Here is a 12,048-nt window from a genome sequence, read left to right on the forward strand (position 1 = left end):
TGTTGTGTAAAAACTTTTTAGACTGAGCTTTGTTGGTTGATCATGTTGTAGACAGTACTGCTACTGCTGTTGTAATGCAGAATACGTTGGAAGGTAAAATTAATGTTTTTTTTTCAGATTGAAAATGGCCCACTCACTTTTGTAGTGGCCCACCCAAAATACTGTCTCTGCCACTGCTTCACACACACTTTTTAAATTATTCACAGATAAACCAGGATAAGGAAGAATCTTACCACTGAAATGCACATAGATCTCATTAGAAACCTGATGGCTGATTGTCTCCTGTGTTGCTACACAGCGATAGTGGTCGGTCTGGGTCACAGTAGTTCTGAGAGTGATGTAGAAAAGGTTTTGTTTGACCTGGGTCTTCTCAGCAGGAAGTGTGTTTCCAGCACTGTCCAGCCACTCTACTTCAGGTTCTGGATCACCGTGAACCTCACACTGCAGCAGAGACCGGTCATTTGGTCCCTTCTGATTCTGATTCTGAAGTATAGTGACATATGGTTTTGGCGCCGCACCTGAACACAGCATGAACAACTCACTAGAGACAATCAAAGCATTAAAAACATTCATATTGGGATGTTTTTCATCTATTATATTCACTATGGCGATTACAGAGTGAGAAAAAAACGAGACACAAGAAGAAACAAAATCAAACAAATATATTTATCAATGCACCTCTTTAAAAGTGAAATCAACACACCTAATGAAACCTAATGAGTGTTTAACAGCGATGTCGTTTAAATACATCAGTTCCTTGGTATTCTGGTATTATAAAGATTAAATGGGTCTTTATCAAGAGGCAGAAATGTAAATGATCAAAATGATCACTAAGAGATTAAGATTAATTAGTTATTGCTTGGGAAATATTAGCCACTTAAAAATAAGTTTTATTATCTTGCAGACATATTTAAATGTTAAAAAAGAGCAGACATAATAAAAGTACTCACCAACAACAAGCTTAATGTAGAATGTTTGACGTGTTTGAAGATTTGGAAAATAACAGCTGTAGACTCCACTGTCAGATATCTTTGTATTTCTGATGATTATGGAGGCGTTGCCGTGTTTCAGTTCATCTTGAAAATGAGAGACTCGACCTTTGAACTCTTCACTCTGACCAACTAGACCGTTGTTGTAATGAATGCCGTCGTTATACAGGAACACCTCCTTCAGACCTTCATCTTTTGGAGGAACTGTCTTCCAGTCAAAGAGTTCAGATGTAATGTCCTCCGTGGTGCTGAGAGAGCAGGGTAACACAACATCACTGTCTTCTTCCACTTTGATGACCTTTGACGGCTCTGGAAGATAAAATGAAGTATTAATCAGAATGTTTAGATCGTAGTCATTAATTAAGCAATATTACACAAGAGGGTATAATTTAACGTAAAGCTCCTCGGTACCATAGCAACATCTCTGGAGTGCCAGTAATATGACATTACATCAAACCATGAAGTGTTGTTGGAGCCATTCCAACACTTTGTTTTGTTTATATACCACGATGGTTTTGTTAATTAATCTGCAGTTTCATGTTTGAGCACTGGGTGGAGCATTGCCTTTAGGAAGGCATAAAGGTAATCAGCCACAGGTACACAGGTGTGTGGAGAAAGGGGAACGCATCCAGCTTTCACCCTGTCAGTCCTGTCAGGTTTGTGTGTCACTGATTTGTGTGTAAAGGAAATTGAATGGAACAAACCAAAATGAAACGGACCAATGAATGTGTGACGTGGCAGGCCGTCATGAGAATAACGGTCACAGCTCCGACATGCAGACAGATTATGGACGTTGATTATTGGCACGCAGAACAACGCGTCAAGTAAGTTCTCCCTGGTCCCCTTCACTGGCTAATGTGAAGTTGATAAAAAAATCATGTAATATTATTATACAACTATTACCACCCAAATAAAAGTATTAATCAAACCGTTTTTATATTATGAACTTGAATGGTAAAAAAAAAGAATGTAATTTAATTTGGCTGTAATGTTTAATATTTTAATATAGTGGTTAAGTAGGAGGCCTGTTGTTAAATAAAAATATTTTGACTGATTTACTGTATTTTAAATAGGAAATAAAATGGAAAAAATAAGAAAGCTTCGATTTTTTTTAACATTACTTTTTTTTATCAATGCAGCTCTTTCAGAGTTTTAAGTGAGATCAACACACCTAATGAAACCTGATGAGTGTTTAAAAGTGATGTCATTTACATCCATCAGGTCCTCGTCGTCCTGGTATTATACAGATGTTTTGGTCTCGAGACATCAAGATGATCAAAATTAGCCTCAAGAGGGTGAAACACAACCGAAAAAGGCTGAATAAAATATGAATGCCTCTGACATATTAATTACATGTCAAATTTAAAAGATATTTTAATATCCTGTTATTTGATCAAACTTTAACTGTTTAATAAAAGTACTCACCAACAAACAAGCTCAATGTTGAATGTTTGACGTGGCTGAAGACGAGGAAAATCACATCTGTATTCTCCACTGTCGGATATCGTTGTATTTCTGATGATTATGGAGGCGTTGCCGTGTTTCAGTTCATCTTGGAAATGAGAGACTCGACCTTTGAACTCTTCACTCTGACCATCTCCACCATTGTTGTAATGAAACCGTCGTTATAAAAGAACTTCCCTCAGACCTTCATCTTTCTGAGGAGCTTTCCACCAGTCAAGAGTTTAAAGGTGATGTCCTCCTTGGTGCTGAGAGAGCAGGGTAACACAGCATCACGGCCATGTTGCACGATCACTTTGACTTTTGGCTCGAAGATAAAAACAGGTATTAATCAGGATGTTACATGTAGAGTAATTAGACAGACTTAAACAGGCTTGTTTTATGGCCTTGTTTTGTAAATTGTGCCCTCCACATACATACAGCATTTGCACATCTTAGTTTTTTAGGATATATTTAAATTTTTATCATGGGTTTATAAACTTTTATACATATTTTTCTAATTTTTACGTTTCACCAGAGATGGCAAAAGTACTCACTTCCATACTTAAGTAAAAGTACAGATACTTGTACAGATGTACTGATTAACTTATTACTCAAGTAAAGTAACAGTACAAGCTTGAAATTTATTTAAAGTATAAAAGTAAAAGTAGCCTTGCGAATGACAACCATTTTTTGTGTAAAGCTACCTGGATCAGACAGATGTTACTAGAGAGACTCCGAGGAACTTCAGTGGACATGGAGGACACGTCTTTGTATGGCAAAGGCTACATTTTAAATGGATGTCTGCCAAAAGGCCTAAAACATAACATATATGATTATTATGACAGAAACTGTGACTCCAGGTTAATAAGATTCTGACTCAATAGCAAGACATGAATTCAGTTATGATTCTATGAGAATTCACAGATCCAGTTTCTATTTTTAATCTTCCCCCTAACATTTAAATGAATCTACACGTATGTGTGTGTACTCAAATATGGCTTCTGGAAAGAAAATAAAGGATTAAAATATGAATTACTAAACAGACATTAATGAAGAAGTTCCCCACCACATTGGCCAGGAGTCCTTCTTGATGTCCTACTGTCTCTAACATCTCTCTCTGATGAGGCCGATGATTGGGAATGTCTTGCTGCTTGTCTGCCGGATCTGTTTTCTTCATTTTTAATCATGTCGCCCTCCATGCTACTATGTGCTAACGTTAGCGCCATAAAGCTGCACTGATTCGCTTTTTTTTTTTAATCTTATTATTGTTTACGTCATCAATACCATATTCAATCTAAATGGATGGGAACATATCTACTGTACGTTGCATTTGACGCAACGCAACAGATTCAGCATTCTGCATTATTCACAGCAAATCATTGAGGCTTGATGGCGCTTACCTTAGCATATAGTATGGATGTCGCTAACGTTAGCACATAGTAGCATGGATGGTGTTAACGTTAGCACATAGTAGTATGGATGGTGTTAACGTTAGCACATAGTAGCATGGATGGTGTTAACGTAGTAGTATGGAGGGCGACATGATTGAAAATGAAGAAAACAGCAAGACATTCCCATCATCATCACCTTATCTGAGAAGATGTTTGAGACAGTAGGCATCAAGAGGACACCTGGCCAATGTGTGGGGAACTTCTTATTAATGCCTGTTTAGTCATTCATATTTTAATCCTTTATTTTATTTCCAAAAGCCATATTTGAGCACACACATAATGTAGATTATTTTAATGTTTGGGGAAAGATTAAAATAGAAATAGATCTGTGAATTCTCACAGAATCACAACTGAATTCATCTTGCTAATGAGTCGAATTTAATTAACCTAGAGTCCCAGTTCTGTCATAATAATCATATATGTTATGTTTTAGGCCTATTGGCAGACATCCATTTAAATGTAGCCTTTGCCATATAAAGACATGTCCTCCATGTCCACTGAAGGTCCTCAGCATCTCTCTAGTAACATTTGTGTGCTCCAGGAAGCTTTGCTAAGAAATGGTTGTCACTTGCGAGGCTACTTTTACTTTTATACTTTAAGTAAATTTCCAAGCCTGTACTTGTTACTTTTACTTGAGTAAAGAAGTTTAATCAGTACTTCCACTTTTACTAGAGTATTCTTAACACAAGTATCTGTACTTCTACTTAAGTACGGAAGTGAGTACTTTTCCATCTCTGGTTACATTAGAGGTTTTTTGAGCATGAACGGCCTTTTAAGGGTCATACCACAACATCTCAATGGATTCAGGTCAGGACTTTGGCTAGGCCACTCCAAAGTCTTCATTTTGTTTTTCTTCAGCCATTCGTGGTGGACTTGCTGGTGTGTTAGGATCATTGTCCTGCTGCAGAACCCAAGTTCGTTTCAGCTTGAGTACACGAACAGATGGTCGGACATCATTCCCTTCAGGATCTCTTGGTAGACAGCAGAATTCATAGTTCCTTTTATCACAAGTCTTCCAGGTCCTGAAGCAGTAAAACAGCCCCAGACCATCACACTACCCCACCATATATTACTGTTGGTATAATTTTTCTTTTTATGAAATGCAGTGTTCCTTCTACGCCAGATATACTTGGACACACACCTTCCAAAGAGTTCCACTTTTGTCTCATCGGTCCACAGAATTGTCCCAAAAGTCTTGGGATCATCAAGATGTGTGTGGAGAAATTGAGACGCGCTTTTGATGTTCTTTTTGCTCAGCAGGTTTTCTCCTTGGAACTCTGCCATGCAGGCCATTTTTGCCCAGTCTTTTCCTGATGGTGGAGGCATGAACGCTGACCTTAACTGAGGCAAGTGAGGCCTGCAGTTCTTTGGACTTGTTGTGGTGTCTTTTGTGACCTCTTGGATGAGTCGTCGCTGCGCTCTTGGGGTAATTTTGGGCGGCCGGCCACTCCTGGGAAGGTTCACCACTGTTCCATGTCTTCGCCATTTGTGGATAATGGCTCTCACTGTGGTTCGCTGGATTCCCAAAGCTTTGGAAATGGCTTTATAACCTTTCCAGACTGATAGATCTCAATTACTTTCTTTCTCAATTGTTCCTGAATTTCTTGGGTCTCGGCATGCTGTGTAGCTTTTAAGGATCTTCTGGTGGACTTACTTGTGTCAAGCAGCTCCTATTTAGTGATGCCTTGATTGTGAACAGGTGTGGCAATAATCAGGCCTGGGTGTGGCTAGAGAAATTGAACTCAGGTGTTATAGTATGTTTTAACAAGGGGGGCAATCACTTTTTCACACAGGGCCATGATGGTTTGGATTTTTTTTCACCTTTAATAATAAACACCTTCATTACAAATTGCATTTGTGTTTACTTTGTTGCCTTGACTATTGTTTAAATTGGTTTGATGTTCCAAAACACTTAAGTGTGACAAACATGCAAAGGAACAGGAAATGAGGAAGGGGGCAAACTTTTTCACACCACTGTAGGTTCTCTCTCTCTCTCGCTCTCGCTCACTCTCTCTCTCCTCTCTCTCCTCTCTCTCTCTCTCTCTCTCTCTCTCTCTCCTCTCCTCTCTCTCTCTCTCTCTCTCTCTCTCTCCTCTCTCTCTCTCTCTCTCTCTCTCTGCAGATTGTGGACTTTCAATAATGTCATTGTATGAACTTCAGAGTTGAGCTGAGTTATAAATGTTCCAGACGTGCTTTTTTTCCTCAGATTCCTACCATGACTTTTCTTCCTGGGCCGAAACTAACAACTTATTTTTATAAGGTGACAATTGGTCGAAGTTTGTCTTGTTCCACTGTCCCTGAATGGTGAAACAAATAAAGTGAACACCACTGCACCACAAATACGTCAGATATGATAACATCTGAAAACCTGTTGGCATTACAGCTATATTATCTATCAGATCAGAAGATAAACACAACCGGTATTTCTACTTGGTTAAAGGAAATGAGTCAGAGGCAGAGTATGAGGGCCCTGACAGTACCTAGGTAAGGACTACTAGCCAGTCAGGAGCAGAGTATGAGGCCCTGACAGTACCTAGGTAAGGACTACTAGCAGACTGTTTTGCAACGCTGCCACAAATGTTCAGCGTGATGTTTGAAGGAAATACGGAGAAATAAAGTTTACCGTAACTGTCCACCGACGAGATGGATTGATGCTTCAGGCAGACGTTGCGTCCCTGATGTCTCAGCAGGAGCAGAGACATTCTACTCATTAAGACGGCAACAGAGACAATGAGGGACTCAGCTGTTTGTAAAAACTGTCATGCAATCTGTCTATAGTTTGTAATATGATGGTGTAGGAGGCCTGTTGTTTTGGGGGATGTTTTGGCAGTTATGGTCCATGAGATTTTGTATTTGGTAAGATAAGTTGAGGGATAAATCCTGTAATGTTCAGCCTGATGGTTCTCATTATGACTGATTTACTGTATGTTAGATAGGAAGGGAAATGGAAAAAAATAAGAAAGAGAACAGGCTACACAACATTACTTAGTGCTTGTGAAGTATTATCAACTTTAAAAAGAAAGAAACTGTTTTATCTTGCAGACATATTTAAATGTTAAAAATGAGCAAACATAATAAAATACTCACAACAACAAGCTTAATGTAGAAAGTTTGACGGGCTGAAGACGAGGAAAATAACAGCTGTATTCTCCACTGTCAGATATCTTTGTATTTCTTATGGTATGGAGGCGTTGCTGTGTTTCAGTTCATCTTGAAATGAGAGACTCGACCTTTGAACTCTTCCTCTGACCTCTGTTATCGATGCCTTTGTCATACAGGAACACCTCCTTCTGACCTTCATGTTCCTGAGGAGCTTTCCTCCTCCAGACAAACACTTTAAACGTAATGTCCTCCTTGGTGCTGAGAGAGCAGGGTAACACAACATCAGCCCCTCTTCCCACGTTGATGACTGCTGGCCTGGAAGATAACTCATGGAGGTTTAGTTTTACAGGCATAAAAAAGGAGTACTGGATTTTTTTTTTTAACATATTTAAAATGAAATTGTATTAACTACTATACACACTTGTGTACAGTAATTTTAATTAGTAATCTGAACATTGGTATATTGTACGGATCAACTGGGGGGGAGAACGAAATAGGGCAGAGAGGACCATATATCTACCACACACACACACACACACCACACACACACCTGGACTTACATTAATACCTGGTCACTTTATCACTTTAACACTGGACTCAACACTGACACTTTGAAAATAATGTATGGTCTTTTTTTCTTTGACGAATGTTATTATTATTAATATTATATTATTATTATTATTATTATTATTATTATATTATTATTACTGTTTTTTGTTTTCATTATACTGCCTTTTTTTTTTTTCTTGCTAAAACTGGAGCTGGAATTTTTAATTCCTCGCGGAAGTCATCCCAAAAGGATTATAAAGAGAAGTCTAAGTCCGTCAGTCGCCTTATATATTACAAAGTTAGTCCTTCTTACCGTTTTATATATCAAAGTTAGTCCTTCTTACCGTTTTTATATCAAAGTTAGTCCTTCTTACCGTTTATTATCAAGTTAGTCCTTCTTACCGTTTTTATCACAAAGTTTTTCCCGGTCAAACACAGAAGACAAACCACAGCAGATCCACTAGATGATTCATATTTGTCGATTAATCACTGAACAAAGACGGAGCTCTTCTTTTAAATAATGGCGAACAGGTGTTCAGGTTTTTACCTTCGGTTTCAGCTCCAACCCTCCTCGGAGCTCGTTCCTGCCCAGCAGCTGCAGCGGGGGGCTCTGCCGCCATCTTGTGTCATCTTACTGGAGTTACACTGGTCTTATATCTTCATCAGAATCAGAATCAGAATCAGAAATACTTTATTGATCCCCGAAGGGAACTCTGTGTTACAGTTGCTCAGATATTAGTAATAAGAAATATAAATAAAGAAATATAGAAATATAAGGAGTCTGGATATTTACATAGTTAAAGGTATATGATACAGTATTTACATAAATAACATAATTAAGGTGTTGCAATGGTGAAAAGTAATAATAATATTAATAATGATAGTAGCAGTTGAGTATTGCACACATTACAAGCCAGTGTTATTGCACAAAACAGATAAATATTGTCCAGTTTCAACCCCTCTGAGTGTCTGTGTGTCAGACACTCAGAGGGACTGTCCTGTCTCTTGCAAGCAGATGATTCTAAACTGAATTTCCAGAGTTTTTGGAAGTTGGTCTGTTTTAAGGTCCATGTATTGGACTCCTTTACGTTACTGTATACTGTTCTCCCTGTGTGTTATGCACGTCCAGTACGTTAACACAGTTTACAGAAAGACAAACTCAAATTCACGAGCCAGGACGATGAGCGCCTTGCTCCTTTTATTAGCTTCAGGCAGCTGAAATTGAGTGAAAACTAACAGAAAAAGGAGCAATAATCTACTAAGCTATCTTTATAACCTACTAAGCTATCTTTAACTATACAACGCCGGCACATAGCTCATTAGCTCTTCTATGAAGCAAGGCACTCCAGGCGTGCGGAGGTGTGGCGAACCGACGCAGTGTCTCGTTCCCCTATCTCGGGGAACAAGGGTTACTATGTAACCCGAGACGTAACCTGTGGCACGACTAGGGAGAGCTCCCGGGTGCCGGGTGCGAAGGGAAGGTCCAGACTATAGAACCCAAAGAAGGTGTGAGGAGTGGCCCAGCCAGCCGCATCACAAACCCCCGGAGAGACGCTCCAGAGAGGAGAGCCGTGGAGGCCGCCAAGCCTCTCGTGGAAATCTGCATGGAGGGAACTTCTTGGGTCTCTGGTGTCTTCGGGACTCCTCGTCTCACAATGTCTTCACATAGTCAGCAAGTAAATTACTTTCAATTTCATGAAAAAACTATAATTTTTTTATTAAATAAGTTAGAGTGACTGGCAACCCAAGAAAACCACCACACCGCAGAGTTGACTCAATGTAGTAAAGTAACTCGTAGTTTAAACCCGAAGTGACCAAATCATTATTACCACAGAGTCTTAAATTCAAAGGCAGCTGGTGAAGAAGGCCTGTTTGTTTGGGACTGTTTGTTTGGGACTGTTTGTTTGGGACTGTTTGTTTGGGGACTGTTTGTTTGGGACTGTTTGTCTTCTCCTGTAATTATTGAGATAAAGTCAGTCAGTATAGAAGCTGTGTTTTTTATTTTATTTTTTTAAATAAGTACATTTTCTGATGATCCTCAGCTAAAGAAACAAGACTGCACCAGTGTTACCTGCTTTAATTTTAAAGGAGACGTATAATGTAAAACTCTCATTTTCAGTCATGATGCTCAAACATCTGAGAATCTGGAAGGCGGACCAAACCCAAAACCTGAAATAATAACAACAACCAGACAGATATTGTGGTAGAAACAATATAACAAGCCATTCAGATTCAACTCCTCTTGCTATGTCACATAAAGGCTCATTCAGAGAGCGAGAGAATTGTTACAGACGTCTCTTTTATAATGGTGTAAAATCTTTTCTGGGTCTCTGGGATATTTTTGTTGCAATACTGCGATTGTTCACTGGACAAAATTAGAGGAAATTAAAATGGTAAATTAAGCAGTTGTGTTTTGGGACATTAAAACATGTAAACGTGTTCTCGTAGAATTTAAAAATACAAGTAGGAACCTGAAAATGATCATAATATGTCTCCTTTAGAAGAAATGTTGATGTCCCTGCTGGCGGGGTTGGTGGTTCGATCCCCGGCTCCTGAGCAAGACGCTGAACCCCAAATTTCCTCCGATGTCAGACAGCACCATGCACGGTAGCTCTGTTAATGGAGGAATGACATATAAACTGCTTTATTATATTATCCTGACGCTTTAATTTACTAAAGTACTCAATGAATAGTTCTAAGACTAAAGCCTGTCACACTGTAAAAGAAATGTGAATTTTTGTAGCCAGTGAAATCTAACATTACTTCTTTTTATATTTAGAGGTTTTGTCGTTGACATTATTTAGGATGAGCATGTTCTGCTTCTTCTATTTCCTAAGGTGCTGAGCCAGAGTTTCAGGTTGAACTACACACTGTTGTGCTGTAATATCAGGATGTTTCTGTGTGTTTATGTTGATCTGATGCACCTGCAGGGCATCATGTAATCTCACGCAGCGCTTCATCATTTCAATCTAAATAAAACATAAAAATATGTCAAACTGTGTGTTGTTGTGACTGTTTTGGATGTTTCTGTGTTCAAACTCTGGTAAAAGAAACAAACTACAAAACATACTTCTGACACTACTTGTATCTACATTATTTTATTATTAATCCTCAACATTGATCACAAATAAAGTTTCATTCTGATAACTAGAAGGACTTTAGGGAAACTCTCAATCACTCTATCTATGTATATCTTACATCTTTTATTTATTAACTCAGGCAGCTGGAAGTTGAGGTGAATCTGGGAGAATTAAATTTTTGATTTTTGATGTTTTATATTGTTATCTTATATATTTGGTCAACACTGTGAAGGGATTGCTTTAATCTCGTTGCACAAGTACCGTGTACTTGTGTATGATGATAATAAAGGCTTTCTATTATATTATATTCTAATCCGGTGAAGAACATGACCACAGATGGACTAACACTTCCATCATCTTTCCTTTTTTCCCTACAAAAGTTGTTATGTTGAAGCCATTTCTATGAAAGTAATGTTTTGAGTTTATGTTGTAAGACCTGAGGGAACCTTTGTTGCAAACATAGACTATATATACTGTGTATATATATATATATATATAAACACACACACACACACACACACACACACACACACACACACACACACACACAGTACATGCCAAAAGTTTGGAACCACCTACTCATTCAATGCATTTCCTTTATTTTCATGACTGTTTACATTGTAGATTATCACTGAAGGCATCAAAACTATGAGACACATGTGGAATTATGTACTTCATAAAAAAAAGTGTGAAATAACTGAAAACCTGTCTTATGTTCTAGTTTCTTCAGAGTAGCCCCTGCGTGTATTCCTGCTCCTGTCCACCAGAGGGCAACCTTTCTCACCATCAGAGACGCTTTTTGGTTTTAAGTGTAAATTGTTTTTCATTATCATTTTTCATATAATCCTTTTCCTTACATTTTATTTATTGTCTGCATAGTAAGATTTTTTTCTCAATTTTTAATCCATTAAATTAGTTTTCCTTTAATTATTTTAACAATATCTGAAGAATAAAATGAAATCCCTTCATCCCTCTGTCAACTGTAACTGTCGGTACAAGATCTGTCCTGCTCACGTTAGTTTGGCTAACAGCTAATTCGGCTAACCACTAGCTGAGACAGCACGTAAAAGACCCTCAAAACTTAAATAACCGTTTAAATATATAACAGCTATTTCGTCAGTTCTACTTTACTTGTGCTCATTTAAAATTACAATGGCTCAATACTTGTCTTTATTATTACTGTAAAGTCTTAATTTAGCTGGAGCTGCTTTTCCCACTGTTTAGTTTGAGTACGTTGTTGTAGACTGAATCAAAGCTAGCGGTTAGCCGGAAGCTAATGGCGGTGGAGGCTAACCGTCCTCTTAATACGTCCCACAAGGCTAACGGCTAACGGCTAACGGCTACAACTATGACAGATCGTGTACTGATGTGTTAGCTAAGGCTGTCAGCGTGTTCCAAATCGCGCACTTTCTGTACTAAATACTAACTTTTTGA

The 12,048-nt window shown here is 38.4% G+C and overlaps 1 protein-coding gene across 1 annotated transcript; it reads right to left on the reverse strand.

The window, feature by feature from the left end:
* Positions 1–256: 256 nt before the first annotated feature.
* LOC116685296 (CD276 antigen homolog) lies at positions 257–8,154 on the reverse strand (the record flags this gene model as incomplete). Its single annotated transcript, XM_032510418.1, is given in 6 exon segments — positions 257–518; positions 951–1,298; positions 2,415–2,513; positions 7,134–7,300; positions 7,455–7,461; positions 8,082–8,154. Coding segments are annotated over 6 exon segments (956 nt in total), but the record flags the coding sequence as incomplete, so codon positions are not given.
* Positions 8,155–12,048: the final 3,894 nt, after the last annotated feature.

Source organism: Etheostoma spectabile, unplaced genomic scaffold (genome assembly GCF_008692095.1).
Source record: "Etheostoma spectabile isolate EspeVRDwgs_2016 unplaced genomic scaffold, UIUC_Espe_1.0 scaffold00569730, whole genome shotgun sequence".
Classification (NCBI taxonomy): domain Eukaryota; kingdom Metazoa; phylum Chordata; class Actinopteri; order Perciformes; family Percidae; genus Etheostoma; species Etheostoma spectabile.